The sequence below is a fragment of the Phascolarctos cinereus genome, unplaced genomic scaffold (assembly GCF_003287225.1).
Source record: "Phascolarctos cinereus isolate Bilbo 61053 unplaced genomic scaffold, phaCin_HiC Scaffold_5;HRSCAF=322, whole genome shotgun sequence".
NCBI lineage: Eukaryota > Metazoa > Chordata > Mammalia > Diprotodontia > Phascolarctidae > Phascolarctos > Phascolarctos cinereus.
Window position 1 is genome coordinate 36998221 of NW_027555958.1, and position 25535 is coordinate 37023755.

Genomic DNA, 25535 nt, shown 5'->3' on the forward strand with positions numbered 1-25535 from the left:
TTCAGATTACATCAGTTCTTCTTCTAGATGTGAACAGGATTTTCTATCGTGAGTCTTTTGGGATTGTCTTGGATCATTGTAATTCTGAGAGGAGCTAAGTCATTCACAGTTGATCTCCAAAGGTGATCATCTTATTTGTTGATCATCAATGTTACTGTTATTGTGTACAATGTTCTCCTGGTTCTGCTCACTTCACTTAGCATCAGTTCATGTAAGTCTTTCCAGAAAACATTCTTTTTTATTGACCCCAGTTTCCTCATCTGTGAAGTGAGGGGATTAAACAGCTAACAGATACATGGTCAAAGGATAAGAAGTATAATGTCTGATGCTGAGACCACATCTGACAATGGACACAATATTTTGTCCTAAGTAGCCCTATACTACTCTGCCAGGAGGCACCTTTTATTAATTAGGGGGGGGTATATTCAGAAATGAAGGTGAGGTAAAAATTGCCATCCTTTAGTTTCTCATTACCCCATGGACCATAGCATGCCAATCCCTTGTCTCTTCCACTGTCTCTCCAAGTCTGTCCAAGTTCATGTTCGTTGTTTTCATGATACCATCTATCCAACTCATCTTTTTCCATCCTCTTTTCTTTTTGCCTTCAATCTTTCCCAACATCAGGGTGTCTTCCACTGAGCCCCGTCTTCCCATTACATGACCAAAGTATTTAAGCTTCAGCTTCAATATTTGACCTTCCATTGAATAGCCTGAATTAATTTAAGCATTAACTGATTTGACCTCCATGATATCCAAGGAATTCTCAAAAGTCTTTTCCAGCACTACAATTTGAAGGCATTGATTTTGTGTTGCTCCACTTTCCTTATAGTCCCAATTCTCACAGCCATACCTTGCTACTAGAAGAACCATAGCTTTGACCATGCAGACCTTTGTCAGCAAGGTGACATCTCAGCTTCTTAGTATGTTGTCCAGAGTTGCCATAGCTTTCCTTCCACGGAGCAAGCATCTTTTAATTTCATGGCTGCAGTTGCCTTCTGCAGTGATCTTTGAGCTCAAGAATATAAAATCTGACACTGCTTTCATTTCTTCTCTATGCGCCAGGAAGTGATGGGACCAGTTGCCAGCATCTTAGCTTTTTTATGTTAACTTTTTTTCTTTTTGGTGAGGCAGTCGGGGTTAAGCCACTTGCCCAAGGTCACACAGCTAGTGAGTGTAATGTGTCTGAGGCCACATTTGAACTCAGGTCCTCCTGACTTCAAGGCTGGAGTTCTATCCACTGTGCCACCTAGCTGCCCTTTTTATGTTAATTTTGAAGCTAGCTTTTATACTTTCCTCTTTCACCCTCATCAACAGGGTTCTTAATTCCTCTTCATTTTCTGTCATCAAAGTGGTATTGCCTGCATCTAAGGTTGTTGATATTTCTCCTGGCAACCTAAATTCTGGCTTTTGATTCATCCAGCCTGGCATTTTGCAGGATGTACTCTGCATGTAAGTTAAATAAATAAGGTAACAATACATAGCCTGAAAGTTCTCCTTTTCCAACCTTAAACCAATCAGGTGTTCCACATTTGGTTCTCACTATTGCTTCTTAGCTCCCACACAGCTTCCTCAGGAGACAAGTAAGATGATCTGGCACTCCCATCTCTTGGAGGACTTGCCACATTTCATTGTGATCCACAGTCAAATGCTTAGGTAAAAAGGCTTTAGATAAAAAGAAAAGAAATCAATATAATTTATGCCAAGCAAAGAAAGCAGAACTAGGAACTCATTATACACAATGACTATAATAATGTGTATGAAAATTACACTAAAGGCAATTGAATTCAGATGACTAATTGTGGTCCTGAAGGACAGAGAATGTATGTTTACCTTCTCTCAATAGAGATGTGGAGATGAGCCAGGTAGGTGTCTCAGAGGATAGAGCACTGGCTCTGAAGTCAGGCGGACCTGAGTTCAAATCTGAGCTCAGACCAAACACTTGACACTTGTTAACTGTGTGATCCTGGGCAAGTCACTTAACCCCAAATGCCTTAAAAAAACTAGAGATGTGGAAGACTAAAAGAAAAATAGAGATGTGCGTGGTCACTGTCACTTATTTTTGCTTAACTGTTTTCCTTTGTTTCAAGAGTAGTTTCTTTGTGCAGATATATTGGGAAACAATTATAATATTTTAAGAAGATACAAAAAACTTTTCAAATATGATGATGACTGTTATTTATATAGTCTTTTCAAATATATTATCTCATTTGAGTCACAACAGTCCTGTAAGGTATTGGTGGGATTCAGAACTGTACCCCAGACATTTTTGTGCCAAAGACAAACAGCACAAACCATGCCCTCATTTCAACTGGAGAAGTGTGGTGGAGACCTGGGAGACATCACAGGTGTGCTTTGAGAGAGGTTCCCTCGGTGGAGGTGGGATGTGCTGGAATGAGAGTTGATAGGTGAGTTTTCAGTACGAGCATTTACACCAAAGACTATATGTCAAGGTTTGATCTATTGCTTTATTGATTTTCTTTGCTTAAGAAAGTGATGGATAAACTGTTTATAATGCAGATTAACCTTAAAAGCATATGGAACGTCAATATAAATAAATATACATGCATATATTTGTGTGTATTTATAGATATACACATATACATATATTTATAAACACACACATATACATACACATGCATATCTATCTGTATCTATATAGTTTAACATTTACCAGCACATCCCTGGAAGGTGGCCAGACAGCTATAGAGAGGAGTTTTCTTAGGCTACGTCCAAGAAGGTAGGGAGCCGCTGCCAATTGGTAGCTTCATTTTTAATTAATTAGGTCCATGTTTGTCATTCTTGGTTCTCATATGTCATATTTTCCGAAGTAGGATCTAAGTTTAGCTGGTCCTGTAGTGCTAAAGGATGGATAGTGTTGTGAGTTCTTCCTCACAATTTCAGGACCCGGGGGCAAAGCATTAGTTGTTCTGCTTTAGCTTTAGCCCTGGCCAAATTTGAGCACAGGTCTTTCTGATTCCAAGCTAGCATTGTATTGATTATTCCATACTGCCTTTTTATTTTTTTATAGAGAACCCAAAAAACGAGGGAATGAAAACCGCAGCTAAAAGCTGGTATGATGCTGGATTTCAGTCTCATTTTTAAAAAATTTTCTCTTTTTTTTTTTACCCCAAAGAGGTCTCTGCCAATGCTTTACTTTCTACCTGCTAACACGCACGCTCGCTTGCACACACACACACACACACACACACACTGAAGTTACAGTTATGATTGGCAAGGCATCATACCCCTGTTATTGCAGAATTTGATGGGTTCCTGGGAGGGACTGTAATAGGAATGCAGAAATAATCATTTGGAAAGGAATAGCAATAATTCTAACAGCCTGAATCTGACTCGTGGTTTTTCTCATCTCAGTTACACTACCACAGGTTCTGCAAAAGGTCCAAGTGTGAGTGTTTTCAAAAGCCATGTTTCTCAGAAAACGCCTCCAGCATGTTGGGTAGACTCCCTGTGGAGGATTTATGGGAGTTGTTATGTTTAAAAATTAAGGCAAACTGAGAGACGATGGCATGAGCGTGATCAATTTATTAGTTAGGCTAATAGTAACCAATAAATTGGGGCAGTGGACTCTCTCAGTGACCAAAGACCCTGAGCAGGACTGATTGGGTCTTTTCACTCCGCCATCTTGGCTCCGTCTCCCACTGACTGGGTCTTTTCAACCTGGATGTTCTCCCTTATGATTGGCCTGACAGGACATCATTTGGACCTCCCTGGCAAAGGTAAGACAATCCCAATTGGTAGACATTTTAACAAGGAGGTGGGTTGAGTGGCCTCAGGTCCTTCCTATTACTTTCTTGGGGAGATGGGAGTAATCCTCAGGTGACAGCATTAGTGGGTGTAGTATGCAACAGTTTTGACTGATGCAACTTGAATTTGAGTTAAGTGAGTGGTGAGTACAGCTAATGGATAGAGCCCAGGGCCTGGAGTCGGGAAGATTCAACTTCCTGAGTTCAAATGTGGCATTAGCTGTGTGACTTAGCAAGTCACTGAAAAAAAAAAATCTCTGTCTCAGTTTCCTCAACTGTAAGATGGGGACTCTGGAGAAGGAAATGGCAAACTATTCCAGGATCTTTGCCAAGAAAACTCCATAGGGGTCAAGAAGGGTCTGACTGGATGGAAGGACTTAACCAAGGTATAGAGTTGCTGTCTGTCCTTCATTCTCAACGAGGACCCTAACATCAGGGAGGTGATGCCATGACATGCAAGTGAATTGGAATTTAGTGAGGCAGGGCTGTGCAAAGTCACCAGCCTCACTTTCTCCCCTGGAGCCATCGGGGTCCAGTGGCCAGATATAGATCAGGATGACTGGAGATGGCTCAGGATGAGGTAGAGGGTAAGGTTACAAAAGTAGACCATCCAAGTGTAGAGGTTCACTTGAGTGGAGGTAACTACGAGACAAAAGCTTGGCCTTTAGGTAAGTTTCTCAAGAATGTAGGTGAAGGGTGAAGTTACTAAGGTAGGGAGGTTGGATTTACAAGGCAATGGGAGAGTGTTAAAACCTATCCCTGCCAATGCTTTACTTGACTGTGGTTTTTTTTGTTTGTTTGTTTTTTTGATTGTGTTTTAAACATAGAATTAAAATAATTTTTCAGCTTTACAGAGGAGATGGACAAGAATGGCACAGGATGAAAAAAGATGTAGATGGGTGTTATCTGCGCCAGTGTCTGTCTGAAACAGAGTCCTCTGTTTGCCATTTAAAGCCATTCACAACCTGGTGCTTTCCTACCTTTTCAGTCTTCTTACCCCTTTCCCCTCTGCACATATTCTACAATCCAATGACACTGGCCTCCTGGCTGTTCTTCGCACTGGTTCTAAGTATTTTTCTTTGTCTCACATGCCTCTCATGCTTTATGTCCTCAACTTCACCTCCTAGTTTCTCCAATTTCCTTCAAGTGTCAGTTAAAATCTCACTTTCTGCAAGGTTTTTCTGGTCCTCCCTAGTGCTGGTGCTCCCCCTCTAAAATTTTCTCCAGCTTATCTCATGAGCGTATGTTGTTTGTACATAATTGTTTCTAGGGGCAGCTAAGTGGTGTAGTGGATGCAATATGAGACCTGGAGTCATAATCATGCCCCTGAATTCAAATCTGGCTCAGATACCATCTGTCTGACCCTGGACAAGTGCCTGAACTCTATTTGCCTCAGTTTCTTCATCTGTAAAATGAGCCAGAGAAGGATGTGGGAAACCACTCCAGTATCCTTGCCAAGAAAACCCAAATGGGGTACACAGAGCTGGACACGACTAAAAATGACTGAACGACAAACACAGTTGTTCGCATGTTGCCTCTTCCATCTGGCCTCAGACGCTTACCAGTTATGTACCCTCGGGCAAGTCACTTAACTGCTCTTTGCCTCAGTTTCCTCAATTGCAAAATAGAGATAATAATAGGACCTACCTCCAAGGATTGTTGTGAAGGTCAAATGAGGTAATATTTGTAAAGCATCTAGCATGTAGTAGGCACTTAATAAGTCTTCCCTTCCTTCTTTTTTCCTTCCTTTCGATTGGGAGAGCAGTATCCCCAAGTTTTCACAGGTGTGGGGAACATGTGGCCTTCTAGGTCCTTGGGTGCGGCCTTGCGACTGAATCCAAGTTCTACAGAACAGATCCTTTTATGAAGGGGATTTGCTCTGTGAAGTTTGGATTTGGTCAAAGGGCTGCACTTGAGGACCTAGAGGACCACATGTGGCCTCAAGGCCACAGCTTCTTCACCCTGAAGCACATAGCAGATGCTTAATAAATGCTTGATGACTGACTGACCTAACCAGTAAATAAGCATTTATTAAACACTTACTGCGGGCTAGGCACTTTGCTACTGCTAGAAACCAGGAAAAAAACGAGACAACCCCTGCCCTGCCTTGGGGGAGCTTACATTCTGTTGGAGGAAATAACATGTAACCCTATGAATGTAACTGGGTAGTCAGACTTTGACTTGGGGGTTCACACTGACTGGGAAATCCTGGTAGCTGTAGTCTTCTTAGCCCTGGAAGAAAGTAGAGGTTGTTGGATCTTTGAGGTAGGGTGTGTGTGTGTGTGTGTGTGTGTGTGTGTGTGTGTGTGTGTGTGTGTGTGTTATTCTCAGAATAGTGAAGCATGTTTCCTTCCAGACAGCAGAGAAATTTGTTTTCCTTTGTATCCCCAGTACTTAATAGAGTGATTCTTAAACTGAGATCCCTCACTTTGTCTTCTGAAAAATATTTTGGTAACTGTCTTTCAGTAACTGTCTTTGGCTTCTTTTATGATCCTCTGCATTTTATCTGATAACATTTGAAAATATGATTCTGAGAAGGGGTCCAATAGGCTCGTACTCAAAGCCTTTCCAGTGTGCTAGTACCTGCCAGACATTGTTCTCTCCAGTTGGCGTGGCCTTCCAGAACTCAGGGTCACCTCTACACCACAATGAGTCATCAGAGAAGGCTTTTCTGGCTTCTAAACCCACCCCTTTTCTGAAAATACTCTTGCGAAAGTTACTGGCAACCAATTAACAACTAATGGTCTTAGTTCTCCTTGTCCTTAATCTCTCTGTACCTTTTGACATTGCTGGCCATTTATCCCCTCTCTACCCTTGGCTTCTGTGATACTACGATTGTCTCCTGATTGTCCCCCTACCTGTCGGACTGCTCCTTCTCAGTCTCCTTTGCTAGATTTTCACCTCCCTTTTGTCCCTCAGTGTGGGTTTCCCCAATGATCTTTCCTTAGCCCTCTTAGTTTCTTTTACCTGTCTACACTCTGCACTGGTGATCTCCCCTCCCATGGTTCTTCCCCTTTGGGATTTGTAACTTGTTTTCAACTCAGAGCCGAGGATTTCATGACACAGGAAATGAAAGTTTGGGGATAGGATGAGGCAGGATTAAGGTGCCTCTTCCTTTACCTGAGGAGTTCTTAACCTGGGATTCACGAATGATTTTAAAATATATGTATACACCCAGACATACTTCTATATGTATTCTATACACATATGTAGTCAATGTTTATATATAAATGTATGCAATATTATAGAAATAGAAAACAGTCTCAGTATAATTGGCTTTCTGTTCAATCTTATGTATTTTATCTGATGCATTTAAAAACATTATTTTAAGAAGGAGTCCGTAGGTTTCACCAGAGACATCCAAAGGAGTCTAAGGCACAAAAAAAGGTTAGGGAATCCTTTGGTTGATCTTGGCAAAATGTTGCTTCTTCCACCCAAGAGAAGTGATTTGTTTTAAGGGGGTGGAGTTGAACCTGTGTCCACCTAAGAGAAGAGGCATGTAGCAATCCTCCTTCTCCTTTTCCTCTTTCTTCCTCTAGCAAGATGCAGTTATCCCAGGCTCTAAGAGAACTTGAGAGCGGCCCCTAGTGGACAGCTGCCAATATCACGAGCCAAGCGCGAGATTGGAATGACAGTGCCACGTCCTTGCTCCAGACAGGCCAGATTCCAGAAGGGCCAAGGGGCTAGCCAAAGTGGATCAGATGACTGGACTATAAACAGAAATACGAAAATCTGAGTGATAGGGTCTGGCACGGAGAGCCGGGACCCTCACTTCCACAAGGGCTCTCCTTGTTGTCTTCTGAATATGTCTCTCTTGCTTGATAAATCTGCTGGCAAAAACACAACAGAACAAAAATAACAAAAACAAAAACCCAGAGGAGGAGTTAGGAGTATTGAGGGCTCCTTTCTGGAGCCCCTGAGGCTTCAATGATTTTTTTTTAGTAAGTTTTCTAAAAAGAACATTATCCCTCCAAATTTTATTTCTAATGTGTTATACCTAAAATACACTCCCTTCACTCCACTCCTCCTTTCCCAAGGGATCTTTCTCTTAATAAAAATGCTACAAAGACTGGACCTTAGAGAAACCAAAAATATCACAGTCCTAGTCTCTTCTGCTGCCACTGGAGATCCAAAAATATGCTACATTTTTAAAAAATCTCATTTTGCAGTGAATAATAATAGCTCATATTTGACATGTTGCTTTAAGGTTTGCCAGGTTATTGCTTTACATACATTATTTCCTGTGATCTTCCACGACAACCTAGTAAAGTAGGTGCTCAAATTATATACCCTTTTGCAGATGAGGAAATTAAGGCTCAAAGTAGGAGAAGAAACAAGCCTTTGTTAAGTACCTACTATGTGCCAGGCCCTGTGCGAAGCGCTTTACAAATATCTCATTTGATTCTAACAGCAACCCTGGGAGGGAGGTGCTGTTATCATCCCCATTTTACAGTCTAGGATACTGAGGCTGAGAGAGGTCCAGTGACTTGCCCAGGGTCACACATATCTGAGGCCAGATCTGAACTCAGGTCTTCCTGACTCCAGGTCCAGTGTTTTATCCGCTGTGTCTCAATCCTTCTGGCCTCAATGTAGTCACCATATTATGCTGCTTCTCAAAGAGTTACCAAGTGAGCTTACACATGTTCAGTCACTTGCTTCTCCTGATTTTTTTTCTTCCTTTTTTTTTCTTTTTTAAGGCAGTTGGGGTTAAGTGACTTGCGCAGCGTCACACAGCTAGGAAGTGTCAAGTATTTGGTCTGAGGTTGGATTTGAACTCAGGTACTCCTAACTTCAGGGCCAGTGCTCTATCCACTGCGCCACCCAGCTGCCCCAACTTCTCCTGATTTTAAGTCACAAGCGAGGTAAACAAGTTATTATCTTCATTTTACAGATGAGAAAACTGAGGTTCAGAGAAATAAGAGTGACTTGACCAAGGTCTCATAGCTGTAAAGTGGCATTTGAAGTCACAGGATGCTAGACCTATTGTCAGCTGTCTAACCCCTTCCCTTCCCATTTCAAAAATGAGGAAAATGAGGACTGGGGAGATTAAGTGATTTGGCCAAGGCCATAGGATTATAACTCTAGATCTTGAAGGCACCTCAGAGGTCACTTTACCCAACTGTTTCATTGAAACTGCCCAAGGAGACTAATGTCTTGTTCACAGATCCATGGGGAATAAGCTTCAGAATGGGGATTTAACTTTCCCCTGGCATACAGTAGGTACTTAATAAATGTGTATTGATTGACTCCAGAGCCAGTGCTTGCTGCTTCTCCACACAGGTAGCAAGCCTCACAGGCAGGAGCTTATGATTCTAAGTCCAAGACTCTATCTATTACACTATGCTATCTCCCAAGAATAATTATTAAACTATCAACGACCTGTGCTCACTTACTATGAGCAGGGAATAGCGTAAGGTGCTTTTCCAATCAAATACTTGAGCTAGAACCAATCCACAGAGCATCTTTCCTGGCACAGGATCACACATTTCCTCTCCAAAGGGGTGGTGGTGGGGGAGGGGGGAAGGACTCATTTTGGACATGAAGGAATCAATAAGCATTTATTTAACACCGACTAAGTGCCAGACGCTATGCTAGGCAAGTCTGGCTGATTGGCAGAGCATGGGAGGGAGAATAATATACAATGAAGCTGGAAAGATGGGTTGGGGTCACGTTATAAAGACTTGAAAAGTCAAACAGAAAAGTTGATGTTTTATCCCAGGGTAACATGAAGCCATGGAGTTGATTGAACATGAGAACTAAGAAAAAATATCATCAGATTTGCCAATTAAAAGATTATTGGTAACTTTGGAGAGGATAGTTTCATCTGAGGGAAGATTTCTCACTTGATTGGATTAAGTGATCATTAAGGTCCCTTGAAACTTATTACTACTCTCAGTAGCTAAGGAAAAGCTCTGTGTGTGTGTGTGTGTGTGTGTGTGTGCGCGCGCGCGTGTGTGTGTGTGTGCGTGTGTGTGTGTGTGTGTGTGTGTGTGTGTGTGTGTGTGTGTGTGTGTGTTCTTGAGTGCTTCACCACCCAGGTAATTTATGAGGGTTAAAATTCCTCTTTCTCCCATCAGCGCCACTGCCACCACATTCTTTGGTCACCTCCCAAAGGAGATAGACTATATATCTCTACCTGGTCTCTCCTTACCATCATGTACCAACACCTATCACATGACCTAAAGATTACTTTATAAGGCCAGAAAAAAGTAACAAACTTAATCTAGAAGTGAGAGTACTTGATTCCATGCCCATCCCTCTCCGTGGAATAAACATGTATTCATGATAACCCACTGAAGTCTTCCTCCCATATGGTTGGTGTGAAGGTGCGCCCGAGTCCTTCAAAGCTGTGTAATCTGCAGATCTACCAAGCAGAATACTTTCAGGTGATAGACTATTTGCCTGAAGTCCAAAGACAAACCTAGCTAAGTTCAGAGGGGATTCAACTGATAAACATTAATTAAGCACCTATTTGGCACCAGGACAAAGAGCTCTTTGAATCCCTTTTTGTATTTCAGTTAATCAATAAATATTTATTAAGTGCCTACTATATGCCAGGCTGGAGATTCAAATACAAATGCAGAAAAAGAAAGATGGTCACTACCCTCAAGGAACTTACAGTCTAAAGGGGGAGCAGGAAGAAGGTGTGGGGAATGAGGATATGATGGAGAAGTCCAAAAGAGTGTAGCCAGGTAGGAAATGAAGAGATTTCTTAGAAGAAAGGGAGCTTGGTATTCGTGCCCATTCATACTCATTTTACAGAGAAGAAAACTGAAGTACCTAGAGACTACGAATTTACCACAAATAGGTAAAATCGTGATAAGAGAAAACAAAGTTAAAACAATGATGGGGGGAAAACCCATTCAATTTATTAATCACCTGACAGCCAATTCAAATCAATTCAACAATCCATTAATTAATCACTAGGAGGTTAGGGGGTGATCATTAAGGATTTCATGGCTCATAGGTAGATTGAGTCAATATAATAAAAATTGCAATGTTAATTGTAAGTTAATTTACTTATTTCACACCATACCAATCACATAACCTAAAGATTGCTTTATAAGGTCAGAAAAAATATCAAAATTAATCTGGAAGAACAAAAGATCAAGAATCTCAAAGGAAATAATGATAAAACATGGTAAAGAAACGAGACTAGTAGACTTCAAACTATGCTTCAAAGAAATAATCGTCAAAAGTATTAGTACTGGTTAAAAAATAGAGATTAGTCAGTGTAACAAATTAAGTACACAACATATAGAAACAAATGAACATAAATATAGTGGTCAATAAACCCAGCTGTTGAACAAGGACTCACTCACCATTCAACAATAATGGTTGGGAATACAGGATAGAGATCTGGCAGAAATTAGGTTTAGATAGGCATTTCACAGCATATACTAAGCTAAACGCTAAATGATACATGACTTAGAGATTAAAAAGTCATATCATGAGCAAATTAATGGAGCAAGGAAGAAATAACCTCTCAGATATATGGATAAGTGAGGGGGTTTAAAATTGTCCAACCTACAAAGAGACTAAGGTAGAGATCTGAGCCATGGGCCCCTCTAGTGAAGTGGACCTCAGATCTTCCTCATGATCTGAGATGCCCCCTCCTTCCAGGGCCCTGTTTTTATAGGGAGAAGTATCTAGACATTCAAAAACAGCTACACCAAATGCAGAGTTGGTTAATACATGTTGTATAGCCTAAAATAAGCAAAACAATGTATTAGTAGGATCATGGATTGGGCAAAGCATGGGGGATCTCCACTGACTAAGTGGTTATCAGACGGTCATCTGCTCCTTTTGGACAAGAGAGAATGGTCTGGAGGCACAAAAATAAATTGGGGGACTTTCCATGTAATTGAGTCACCTCTGCCACACTGGATTTGATTCACCATGACAAGGAAAAACAAGGGTGGAGGGCCTCTAGCTAGCTTGCTATGATTATGCAAATGATCTTACAATTTGCAGTTCATAGCTCTGGGACCTAATATACAGAACTTACAATCACTATCCCTGTGGAATAATATCAGATTGATTGATACAAGTTGAAATAGAGTAGGGGTACAAATGAATTATTACTCACATAAGGGAAGAATTCATGGTCAAACAAGGGAGAGAGGAGATTATAGAAGATAAAATGAACAACTTTGATTATATAAAATTTAAAAAGGTTTTAAGGGAAAGAAATCCAATGCAGTTAAGATTCGAAAATTAATTAGGGGAAAAATCTTTGCAGCAAGTTTCTTTGATAAAGTTCTTATTTCTAAGATAAATAGGGAACTGATTCAAATTTGTAAGAATAAGAGTCATTCCCCTAATAGCTAAATGGTCCAGGAATATCAATAGGAAATTTTTAAAGGTAGGAATCTAAGCTATCAACAACCATATTAAAAATATTTCATGCAACTAATAATTAGAGATATGCAAATTAAAGGAACTCTGAAGTTCTATCTCATAGTCATTATTTTGGCAAAAATGACAAAAAAGGAAAATGAAGAATGTTTGAAAGTCTTCAGGAAAACAGGTACATTAATACACGGTAGATAATTATTAATTAATAGTTAATTAATTATACAGGGATATTAATACATGGTAGATAGAGCTATGAATTGGTTCAGACATTCTGGAAAGCAATTTGAAACTGTGTCCCAAAAGTGTATACACTAAACCATCTATACACTTTGAAGCAGCCGTAATCCTAAATAGGCCTATACCCAAAAGGGATGGTATTTTAGCACCTCTTTTTCTGTAGTGGAGAAGAACTGAAAAGGAAGAGGGTACTCATCAATTGGGGAATAACTAAACAAATTAGAGTAGATGAATGCAATGGAATATTACTATTGTGCTATAAGAAATGATAAAAGGGATAATTTCAGAGAATCCAGAGAAGACTTGTATGAATTGATGCAAAGTGAAGTGAACAGAACCAGGAGAACCATTTATGTAATAACAATATTGTAAAGATCATAAGCCTTGAAAAACTTAAGGACTTTGATCACCTCAATGACCAACCCTTGATTCCAAAGGACTGATGATGAGTCATATGATAGGTGATGGACTCAAGATACAGAATACAGACATTTTTGGATGTGGTCAATGTATTTTTATTTTATTTTATTTTTGGTTACACATGGTTTTTGTTTGTTTGTTTGTTTTTATGCAGGATTTTGTTTTTGCTTTCAGTTGGGGGTGGGCTAGGAGGAGAGGGTTTAGGGATAGGATTTTCTCTCTATTCCCACCAAATGAGAAGAGGACAGAAAACCAGGAGTCACAAATAATTGAGGCAGCTTTGAAAGATACATATTGAATTTACAGCCAGTTTCTAATTTGTGAGAACTATGAATTACCTAAAATGTTCACATTATTCAAATTTGTACTCCATATTTCCATTGGTCTAGAACCAATAGAACCATATTTTACATAATTCTAATTTTGAATAGTATGAATTTCAATACCCATGATTCACTTAACAGGGTTCACTATTCACACTAATTGGGACCTGGCTGCATTACATATTTAAGATAAAAAAAAAACCCAAACAAATTCTATGTAATAGAAATTTCCAATTTCACGTGCAATTCTCTCCTTCGATTATACAATGAACACACATATGTACATGAAAATGCTAATTAAATTTGATTTTTGTTAAGTTTAGAATAAAAAAATTAGTGGAAAATTTAAAAAATGTTTTGTGGAGGAGGTGGCATTGAGTTGGGCTTTAACTGGTGGGTAGGAATTTAACAAACAAAGAGGTGAAGAGAGGATATATCAGGTACAGAATGAACTAAGGCACTGATATGGGAAAGCACTGGACATAGTGTATGTTTGAGATAACAGTTTGTCCAGATTGGAGAGTGAAGGGAATAATGTGAACTGAGGTTTTGAAGGGTAGGATCTAGGGCTGGAAGTGTCCTCAAACAACCTTCCCTTCTCTTCAATTTATAAATGAGAAAACTGAAACCAAAGGAAGTTAAATAGGATGTGAGATAATATTTGTAAAGATGAAATGTTTATAAATCACTTAGCCCAGTGTCTGGTACACACTGGGCACTATATCAATATTTTGTTATTGTTCAGTCATTTTTGACTTGTCCCCATTTGGACTTTTCTTGGCAAAGATACTGGAGTGACTTGCCGTTGCCTTCTCCAGCTTATTTTACAGTTTTACAGATGAGGAAACTGAGGCAATCAGGGTGAAATGACCTGTCCAGAGTCACAGAACTATCAAGTGTCTGAGGTCGAATTTGTACTCAGGTCTTCCTGCCTGGGGACCTGGTATTTTATCCACTGTGTCACCTAACTGCCCTTATCAATATTAGCTATTATTATTAAAGTATTTTGCTGGTGATCCTATTATAGTATGTTTCAGGGGTAGAATTTGAACCCAGATTCTCTGACTCTGAAGTCACTGCTCTTTCCACTGTACCTTGTGCTGCCTCCCATAGGTTAGGCATTATACGGAGGAGGGTCTTAAGTCCCAGGCAAAGGAATTTGACCTTCCCTAGGTAGGCAATAGCAAGTCACTATTTTTGAGCTACAGTAATGACAAGATTATGAAAGATTATTCTGGCAGCTAATAGAAAGTGAGGATTGGCAGAGGAGAGAGTGGAGGTGGGAAGAACTGAAGAAATAGATCGAGCAGGTGTAAGGAAGGCATGTGCTAGGGCAGCCGGCAGTACTAGGATTAGAAGAGGAAGGAAGACGAATAGGGTAAAGAGCCCTCGGTAACCGATTAGATATAATAGAGGGAGGCAAGAACCAGAGAGAATAACAATGCTTTCAACATGCGAGGCTGGGCAAAGGTGTCATTGACAGAAATAAGGCAGTCAGGAGGAGGAGCCTATTTGGGAAGAAAGATGATAAGCTTATTGGATCATCTCTCAAGAGGGGCAATTAAGATTCCATACAGTACATATAGTCCAATTCTCTCATTTTACGGGTGGGGAAACTGAAGCTCAGAGAGCCTAAATCGTCTGCCCCAAATCATACAGGCAGGATTTGAACCCAGCTCTTTCTAATTCTGAATTTACTGCTCTTTTCACAGTATCACCCCGCAGCTCCCTCTTATTTTATTTCATTAAAATTTATTCCCCCTCTTTTTTTTTAACATTACTTTTATTTCCTAGTATATCCCTGCTACGGTGCCTTTCCTAACCCCACTCAAAGAACTATCTCTAGTAATTCAGATTAAAAAAAAATTCACTGCAGCCTGTGTTAAGTTTGAAGAGTCAGGTAGAAATTTACTATAGGCAGTCAGAGATGTAGGTCGTGAATATGAAAGAGCGGTCAAAGAGGCAGAGAGAGAGGCTTATGAGTCATCTATACAAAGATTTCGTGGAAGCTGTGGGAGTGCAGAAAATGTACAGAGGGGAAAAAAGGTCAAGGTCAGAATGTTGGGGAGCAACCACTTTAAGGGACTGGGAAGAAAACCCGAGAGAGAGGAGTGGTCAGAAAGGTAAAGAAGTCAAAAGAAGAGAGATTATTTCCTAGGAAGGAAGGGTTGGTCAACAGTGATTGAGATGAGGGAGGACGAGGACTGGAACAACATCTAAACCATTAAAGTTGGTCATTGGCGACTTTTGTTTTGTGTGTAAGTGGGGCCAGATTTCAGGTTGTTGAGATAGGAGGGCGCTGAGTGGAGCCAGGTTTTCAATGAAGTTTAGCTGCGTGGGGGAGGAGAGACATGGAATAGTTGCCGTGGAGATAAGGAGCGGACCTGTAATGTCTTTGGTTCGGAGAACTCTAGAGTGAAAGGACACCGCTCTGCAATTTACATACTTCCAGGGTCGCCTGGAACCCTGGCGGGTGAAGTGTCAGAACCGGGAGTTAGCAGCCTTCCTTCCTGGCTCTCTATCCACCACGACGCCCTGCATTCGCTGATAAAGATAGTAATAAGAACAGCTGAAGTCCACAGGGCGCTTTAAAGTTTGCAAAGTGCCTTACAAACGTTGTCTTGTTTGATCTGTGGGAATTGGGTTCGATTCAACAAATACTAATTGAGTGCAAATCAAGGGAGGATTTTTTAATTTTATCTGTCTGTCTCTCTCTTTCTCTATCTGACTGGGGATCCCCGAACATGTGTGTAAGCAAATAGGGGGCTCAAAAGGGGTTCCAGAGTGAGTGCACGCAAAAGAGATCGTGGGAATCCGGAGGAGCAGGGAGGGGTCGGGACTCCTCTTCCAGGACTAGCAGAGAGGGCTGAGGATCCTCCTGAGCCGCGGGAGGGGGGCAGTCCGAGGCGCCAGGAGTCTCAGTTCTCCTGATGGCACCAGCTCCATTCCCAGAGCGCTGCATTCTCTTCTCAGCGGGGAGGGCAGGGGAAGGCGGAGCGTTCGCTTTCCGAGCTCGTTTGTCCCTCGCCGCGCGCCGTCCGCAGCCGCCCGGGGGAAGAAGGAGCCTGCGCGGCCCGGGCCCAGCCGAGGAGCCGAGGGGCCGAGGAGCCGGCCTGAGGCGGCGGCGGCGGCAGCAGTGGGGCGGGGCCGCAGGGGACAGCCGAGCCGGCCGAGCCGAGCCTAGAGGAGCGGAGGGAGCGGCGAGGGTGGGGTCCGGGACGAACGAGCGCAGCCGCCGGCTCAGCTCCGGGAGGGCCGGGCCGGGCCGGGCCGCCCCGACCCGCCGCCGCCATGAAGAAGGACGTGCGGATCCTGCTCGTGGGAGAGCGTGAGTCCGGGGCCCACCCGCCTGCTCCCCTGCCGCGAGGCCCCCGAGACGCAGGGACCCCTCCTGGGCTCCCCCTCCCTCGAGACCCCCTCTGCTAGTCCCTAAGGCCCCCCGTCATCCCAGGGTCCTCTGCTGGCCCCTAAGGCCCCCCACTATCTCAAGAGCCCCCTGCTCGTCCCCACTATATCAGGACCCCTCCTCCGCTGGGGTCCTCAAAATCCTCACTGCCTCCAGACCCTTCCCCTGCAAGTCCCCCGAGCTCCCCAGCCCCCACCACTTGCCTGCTAGGCCCCACCCAGCACCCACGGACTCCCTCCTTTGGCGGTCTCCAGACCCCACTTTCTATGTCAAGTCATTGGTCCTCAAGGCCCCCCATTCTTCCAAAACCTCCCACCTACCGCCCCCTCCTTCCAGTCTCCTTTCGCTCCTTAAGCCCTCCCTGCACTGGCCCTCAAGTTCAGCTCTCTAAGCCCCCCCAGTCCCCAAGCCCCCCCCCTTTCAAGTCCTCTCCCATCACTGGTCCTTAGGGGCCCCCCTCTCACTGGCCTCCAAGATTCCCCAGCCTCCCAGGCCCCCCCTTTATTGTTCTCCCAGACTCTTCAATCCCCCTGAAATGGTCCCCCAAGTCGTTCCAGGCTTCCAAGGGTCCCCAAAGCCGTCATCACCGGACTCTCCAGGGGTCCTCTACTGGCCCTCAAGTTCCCCCAGCCTCCTGAGGCTCGGTTCGCTCGACTTCTGAGTGCCGCCTGCCTCTCACCCCCTTCTCCCATCCCTACTCTGGGGGCTGCCCTCCTCACCCGGCTTACAGACTCCTTCCCCTGGTCCCTTCCCCCAACTTTTATCCCCTCCCCCTCCTCACTTCTCTTTCCTCCCCCCTTCCCCCCAGCCCTTACCTCTTGAACCTCTTCTCCAGTTCCTCACCCCTTTCCTGCACCCTCCTTTCCTTCTCGGACCCTTCAGTCTCTCCTCTCAGCTTTCCATCTCTTCCGTAGACACTTCCGTGTCTTAGGCAGAGTAACGACAGGGGTGGCTGCCCAGTAAACTTGCTGCGGGAGGGAGGTAGGGAGGGACGGACGGACGGATACCTGGACGGCAAGGTCAGATTGCTATTTGGGGGTTACTGCAAAAGTCTTTCCCATTTTCCTTATGTACTAAAAGTAAACTGTAGAGAATTTTTGTAAGGTATCAGAATTTTTCAACAAAAGACCTCAAGTTGTAATTGATATTTACTTTTTAAAATCTCTCTAGAACTTTAGGATTTTCTTCAAGCCATAACTTTAGTAACAAATAATATCTAATAGGCTCTTTTGTTAAGGAAATAAAGCCCTTTCAGATATCCCCCACCACCCTCCACCCCTTGCCACTTTTATACTGACATTTTCACTCATCAAACAGAAACACTTGAAGGACCCCTAGAGGGTTTTTTAGATTTTGCTTTGGGAAACTGCCTTTGAGGGCAAGCGTAGAAGAAGAGGAGCACTGACTTCTTGGGGTTACTGTGCAAGTTAAATTAACACGAATATATTAAGAAGAAAGTGGGCAGGAGGGATGGTGTTTGTTTTTAAATCCATCCCGTTGGAAGTCACAATTAGGTAGTGTTCATTAGCAACTGAACTGTGTCTTATTGGAGAATAGCAACTCCAGGTTATTGTGATAGAATTTATAGAGATCGAAGCTTAAAACATTTTTACATTCCTCCATAGAGGTCTTATTTGTCCCCAGAGTATTGCTTCAGAATTAGAAATTTATAAATCAGTTTATCCAGACTCAAAATTTACTTTTTGGTTTGTTTTTGCTTGCTGATGTAGATTTTAATCTTTATTTATGATTATGCTTCAGCCTTTCTATTTTGCATGGACTTTGTTCAAAAGTTCAAGGAGCTGCTATCATGTATTAAATCCTTGCTAGAGTATTGAGAGGTGTGGTGACCATGAGAAATAATAGATGGCCTGTAAAGCCCTATTTATAATTCTTTCAACTCATCTTAGGCATTTACAGTGATTATTTTTCAAAAATTGCTGCTGTTTTTGCTTTGGTTTTGTTTGCTGACTGATATTAGTGATATTTTGAAAACAGTAGTCATCAGTATGATAAATTTGAAAGTGCTTTGGGAAAGTTTTAAATATATAAATGTAAAAATATATACAATGTAATTTGTATGATGTTTGAGGTGTGATTTTTTTTACAGTGCTTTTTAGGCATTTTTTTAAATGCAGAAAGCTTGAAGAAAAGCCTGAAGGAAAACAGGACTGTATTATTTTTGAGGAGTGAGTGGCTCCTTATAAAAGAGTGGCTTGAGTAACTCCTGAAGTACCCCATGACATTTTAAAGAAATTTAATTGGGTTTTGTTGAAAGATCTTTCAGATTTTTAATACTGAAAGCAAATACTTCCTAGTTGAGATGTCAGTTTAATCAGTTATTCAAAATCATACCAGAAACTACATTGAGAATCATAGCAATTTTAAAGCCAGAAGAGACCTTAGTAATCAAGTTGCCTCGGGCATCTGACATTGTGTTCAGTTTACTAAGTAGCTTCTGACATTGTGTCATATAACTAGTGTTTCCATGGAATTTCTATCCTCAAGGTATCTTCCTTTTAAAATATTAACTATAATAATCAGGTATCAGAGATACGTGGGTGCCAGAATTTTAGGTATGAAAGTAGCCTTTATTTCTTCTACTTTATTCCACGATGTCCCTGTACCCCTTTTCTGTTTGGTATTGGATAGCTACAGACTCCCTGGACCTGTATTTATAGATTCTGTCAATATATTTAACGCCTCAAAATGTTCCATGGATAAATTGATTTGAGAAATGCTGACGCCTACATTTCAGTTCAGTTTGACAAGTGTTTATTAAGTGTCTTTATGTATAAGACAGAAAGGAAGCAGTCCCTACCTTTGAGGGGCTTACTGCTCCTAGGGGCAGGGGTTTGGGGTCCAGTGTGTACAAAGATAAGTAAATGCAAGGTAATTTGGGGAAGGAGAGAGCAGCCACTGCCAGAGGGAGGGGGATTTGGAAGCCTTCACTAAGCAAGTGATGCTGAGTTGAGCCTTGGAAGAAGGTAGTCTGAAGGAATCTGAAACACTGGAGGACCCTGGAGGGCATGGGCTCCAGAAGCGACTTATTCCACTTCAGAGGCAGGAGAAGGAATCTGAAGCTGGGGGACTAACTAGTGGTCCAGTTGGGTAGGAATGTCAAGTGCGTAAAGGAGGGTATTGTGATAGAACACAGGGAAGGCAAGCTGGAGTCTGTGGAGGCCTTTAAACTCCAGCGTGAAGGGTTTATTTCTTATCCTCAGGGCAGTTGGAAACCACTGAACGTTTTCAGACTTTGAGTAACACGGTTATATCTGTACCTTAAGAAGGCTATGACAGCTATGTGGAATATGGATTATGGGAGGCGAGAAGATATGGGGTCAGACTCAAGGTACAGCTGCTAGACATGTGGAGATAAAGTCTACTGAACTTATAGAAGACAACAGAGAACACTTGGGGATGGGCCCAGGGTTTGGAACTTGCATGACTCTGAGGGTGTTCGGTTTACAGGTGAGGAAACTGAGGATCAAAGAGGCTGATTCCCTCAGCTGCTGGCATAGCTATTTAAAGAACAGGGACTTCAGCAGGAAGGCGTCTAGCATCCAGATTCTCTTCAGGACTTTTAGACAGTGCTAGGTAAAGAGAAAATTAGACACGCCATATAATAGCGCATAATGGCACAGTGCATAGAGTGCTAGCACCGAGTTCAGATCCAGCCTTGAGATGCTTACTAACTGCGACCCTGTCACTGCTATCTGTCTCGGTTTTCTCAACTGTAAAATGGGGATAATAACAGCAACTGTTTCCCAGGGTGGTTGTGAGGAAATGATGAGGTAATACTTGAAAAATGCTATTGCAAATCTTTAGGTGTTCTATAAATGCTAGTTGGTATTGTTGTTATTATTATTGATAGACCCCAAAAAACTGATGGTTGGGGGAAACAAAACCACTCTGAGATCTTTACTAATTCTTAGAAACTGTTAAGGTCTGTATTTTTTAGAAGTGTCCTTTGAGGGGGATGCAGAGAGTAGTAGTTGGTTCTCCATACTGTTTTAAGGGAAATATTTTATTACTGTCAACCTGTTTTTGTTGAACTTCCAGAACTAGTTTTGTTCAGAGGCTACAAGACTGCCAATGAATGGTTTCAGCCTAGTTGTGGATGAACTCTTGTTAACCTCTGGAAATGAAAGGCATTTTATACTAGTCAATTCTTGACCTGTCCAGAGTCCAATATTAAGTGACTTTTTATGTCTCTGTTGTTTGAAGAGTTTGAGGGTGGGAAGTGGGATTTCATAAAATAAGACAGCTTCAAAAAGATAAAAGCAGGCTGCCATCCATTGATACATTTTACTTTGAGACAGTGGACACTTTCCAACAAAGCCCCCCTCAAACCCTTTTATAGAGTGCATTCCTTGCAAAACTGAAGAGATAAGAATGGTATTAACATTGTTGTTAATCATTAATAGTCATTCTAAGATTGTTAAACTGAACCCTTCTAAGCATTACGAGGATCTAAGTAAGACATCTCCAGAGGCCTCGGGATGGAAAATGCTGTCCACACCCAAAGAAAGAACTATGGAAGTCGAATCGCTATCACTTATTTTTACCTTTCTGTTGAGTTTTGTTTCATCTTTCTGATGGTTCCTCCTATTGGTTTTAATTTTTACTTACAACTTCACTAATGTGAAAATATGTTTAATGGGTATGTAAATGTAAAGCCTATGTCAGATTGTGCACTGTCTTGGGGAGGGTGGGGGGGAGGAAGGGGGAGAAAAATTTTCAACTCAAAAGCATATGGAAGTGATTGTTGATAAATCAAAATAAATTAATTTAAAAAATCATTAACAAAAAATCATTAATAGTCATTAATTTGCTGAGAAATTTGGAAACTTTATATCAGTATTATACAGAAATTTTAATTGTATGAAAGGAGACCATTATTAGCTTCATTTAAAAATGTACCAAAATTTATTAAAATGAAAGTAAAAGCCAGATATTCAAGTATTATATTTCCTTATAAATTGACTAGAATTTGCATTTAACTAGATTTGCTAAAATAATCTCTAACAGATATCCTTGCTGTGAATGAAAGTTTAGAGTCCTGAAACCTTTTGAATTTAAACCACTTAACTACAGTAAGTGTAAATAACAATCATGCTTTAAAAAATATTGTTCTATTCAGTTGCTGGTCAGATGTCATCAAGAAGGTGGATATGTCTTTTTCACTTAATGGAATGTGGCTGCTTTTTTTTTTTTCTCCTGTGGTTTAAATTGCCTTTAGGTTCATTGCTGCAGGGGAAGAGAAGAGCATTCTCTCAGCTTTTCAAAGTGTTCCCTTCAGTCATCAAAATGTGATAACTTGTGATTTCTAGCATCTCATGGGGTTAATCTTTGCATGCCTGTGATAGATGTGCTTTTCTTACAGTCTAGCTAGCCAGTCAAGTGAAAAAGTTTCTTCCTAGGATATTTCATGATTTGACTGTCAGAAAGTGCTGTCATAGGAGAAAGGGGTCAAATTCTGTCTTGGAAGCCCCAAGTACTTAGTTTAAAGCAGGTTTTCAGAGGAGGGTGAGGGACAGAGGGCTCCAGGTACTGGCTGGCTGTGGGCGGTTTTGCTAGGTGGGCTGTCAGGCCTTTGTAGTTCTTTCATTGGCTCTTCATTAGTGTGCCATTTAATCCTTAAACCATATTGGTTGTGGTCCTACTGGGAAATAGCCTCTCTTCCTGAGGGATTGTCTCAGTCTTCTTCCAAGTGCAAGTATCAACATTGCCTGTCTCTTCTTCCCCATCTGGTTCCCCCCCCCACCAAAAAAAAAAGTTAGGAATCTAAGTAGTGATCTGATTTGGGAGGAAAGGACCCCTTGCTTCTAGAACAGAAGTTATTCTCAAAGTTTCCCTGAAAGATAAAGCAATGTCTACAAAGTTAACTGTAGGATTTGTTATGGTACAATGTGAAGGTACTTACCCAAAACTTTTTTTTTAGTAAAGGAAAACTGGTAGTCTTTTTTAGGGGGTAATACTAAGTAAATGGTTGAGCACCTAGCAGAAACTTAAAATGAAAGATGTAGATAAGCATGAAGAGCAGGACATCCCAGAGAGACCAAGTTAAAACAAGAGCTACTTTTTATCAAGAGAAATAGCCAGTGTGGCTTTAGAGTCAAGGTGACGACTGGGCCAAGAAATCTGTTCTTGTTTCATGGATGTCAAGAATTTTATTGCTACTCAGGGCTGGGTGTTTAGAAGTTTTGATGAAAACAGTAAATATAGCCTGAATAAGTCTTCCATAATTTGTCCTTTAATGATAAATTATGCTTCTCGAGGGTGACCCACTTAGAGGCAAGTCTCTCAAACTGAGCCATGACATGTTTCATTGGACTGGATCTTAAGGTCCTTTTCCCTGTCCTTGGAAGTAACTTCGGCCTCGCTTTTTGGTTTCATAGGCCACTTCCAGATTTCTGAGGCAGTCATTTGACTCTTGATGAGTAAGAAGAGACCTGGGGTAGAAAGGGCAATTCCCTTCGTCAAGGGAACCCTAGTAAGAAAGCTTGTTTCTACTTCAGTTATTCAGAGATTGAGGAGGCTCTAAAATCCGTGTGAGCGAATTCTCCAGATTCTGTATTCTTACCTCTGCAAGAAAGGCTTCTGGCTTCACGGTGTTGAGCCTAAGAACAGCATTCTTTTGGAATGGAGAAGGCTTTCTGGATAACTGATCCGTGTTAAACAAAAAGTTAATAAAGTAAATGTGGAAGGAAGGACTCGGGATTTTTTCCTTCACATGAATAATCTTCGTTTTCACAAACAATTGTACATATTCAGGATTTGCACATTTCAGACATTAAGAGACATTGTTAAGAGACATTTCAGATATTAAGTAGATTAAAAGAATTTTCTTATAGGCCTAAAGAGTTTATTTTTCTTAACTTCAGGTGGAAGTTATTCATTCATGTACGTCATTGGTTCTTAAACTATTTGCTCTTAGGACCCCTTTACACTCTTAATTATTAGGGACCCCTTTATACTCCTAAAAATTATTGAGGACCTCAAAGAACTTTTGTTTGTATTGGTTATATCAGTATTTACTGTATTTTAATTAAAACTGACATTTAAAATATTTATTCATTTATTTAAAATAACTAAATATGTTACATATTAATATAAATAACATTTTAAAATGAAAAATAACCTTATTTTCCAAAACAAAAAAAGATTGGTGAGAATGGTGTTGTTTTACATATTTTTGCAGATCTTGTTACTGTTTTGCTTAATAGAAAACAGCTGGATTCTCTTATCTGTTTCTGCATTCAGTCTCTTGTGATATATTGTTTTGGTTGAAATGTATGACGAAAATCCAGACTCATATACATGTAGAAAAGAAAAGGAAAGGGTTTTGGGGACTTTGAGGAGCCTGGTTTAGAGAATTGAAGTTAGCTATAAAGTAGCATGTTTGATTTTAAGCCTATCTTATACCATTCATAGCTACAAAGGTAATAAAGGCAGAAGAAAAACCACATTTTGAATCATAGTTGTTGTTTTTTTTTAAACCATGTTATAGACTACTAAACATTTTGTAACATGAATAGCTTCCTTGAAAAAAAAATTGTTTTTACATGGCCAGAATGTATCCAAATGTCCTTCCCCCTGGGACTGCTAAGTAGCTCGGTGGATAAAGTGATGCACCCGGAGTCAGGCAGACTCATCTTCCTGAGTTCAAATTTGGCATCAGATACTTACTAGTTGTGTGACCTGGGCAAGTCACTTCACCCTGTTTGCCTCAGTTTCCTCATCAAATTGAGCTAGAGAAGGAAATGGCAAACTATTTCTGTATCTTTGCCAAGAAAACCCCAAATGGGGACTGAACATCTTTCCTGCTCCCCCTCCCAGTAAACCATCCCTTATGAATAGCTTTAAAAAAAAAATTACCCTGCCAAAGAGAGTTTATTACAGCTGTCGCCTGTCTTCACTGTAGTCTTGTTTTAAAAAAATTTTTAAAGGAAACTTCTCAAACTGTTGTATAAAAAAGATTCATATTCTTGGATTTTCAAAACCTTATTGGTTATCTCAAAGAGTAGATCATTTGAAATGTTAATATATTGTAGTATATTGAACGCTAAAATCGCTGTTTAAAATCATGTTGTATTATATATAATTTTACAATATAACTAGACCTCTTTCTGTAGCTATCTCTTTGTTTCACTGTTTAAAACATCAACTATGTCAAACTTCAAGTACAACTTTAAAAATATAAGAGGTGAAAATAAGATTAATACATTTTTAATGCAAATATATAAGCTTAACATGCAAGTATCTGTACACATTGTAAAGAAACTAACAATAGTGATTAAGTCTTTTTGACGCCATTCAAAATGACCAGAAATGTAAGCTATAAAGATTTAGGTGCTAAGTGTAATGTTTAAGCTTTGATAGATCCTTGATTCCAAGAAAATTCAGACATACTCACTCTTTCTCACCTATCCATTCACGTACCAGATTTTTCCATTTCTGCTTCTACAGTGTTTCTCACATCTGTCCCTTTCTCACAAGTTACAGAGCACCTACCTTAGTTCAGAGCTGCCAAAGTGATTTTCCTGAAGTACAGGTCTGAGTATGTAGCTCCCTGACTCAATAAACTCCAGTTCCTCTCTTTAGCTTTTAAGATAAAATAGAAAATCCTCTTTTTTGCTTTTAAAATAACTCACAACTTGGCCTTGACCTACTTTTCCAACCCTGTTACATATTATTTCTCCATTCTTTCTTCCCAATGATCCAGCTAAGCTTACCATTCCTCAGAAGTCTCATGCCTTTGCAGTGGTAATCCTCCATGTTCAGAATTCACTTTCTCCTTACCTGTGACTTAGAGACTGAACACCTTCTGCATGAAGCCTTTTCTGATTTCCCCAACTGCTAGTGCCCACCCTAAACCATAGGTCCCTGGATAGCAGGGATTGTTTTCATTTTGATTCTCATCTCCCCAGTGCTTAGCACAGTGCATGGATAAGTGATTATTAATTGCTCTGTTTTGATTAGGAGATTATAGAGCAGAAGTTTATTTCTCATGAGCCTGTGTAG

General features: G+C 41.0%; 1 protein-coding gene and 1 long non-coding RNA gene across 4 annotated transcripts in view; one reads left to right on the plus strand and one right to left on the minus strand.

Annotated features, from left to right (window-relative positions):
- Positions 1-14984: 14984 nt before the first annotated feature.
- On the minus strand, positions 14985-17508 carry LOC144457493 (uncharacterized). Its single transcript, XR_013486830.1, has 2 exons — positions 17324-17508; positions 14985-16282 (listed from the first exon to the last, which is right to left on the minus strand). It is a non-coding gene; the product is annotated as an uncharacterized LOC144457493 (long non-coding RNA).
- The window catches only part of RHOT1 (ras homolog family member T1), a 69379-nt gene continuing 60119 nt past the window's right edge, over positions 16276-25535 (plus strand). For all 3 annotated transcript variants that reach the window (XM_020963201.2, XM_020963202.2, XM_020963203.2), the window contains exon 1: positions 16276-16430. In XM_020963201.2, the coding sequence (XP_020818860.1) occupies positions 16394-16430 (37 nt within the window). In that variant the 5' untranslated portion in view covers positions 16276-16393. The remainder of the gene's footprint in view (positions 16431-25535) is intronic.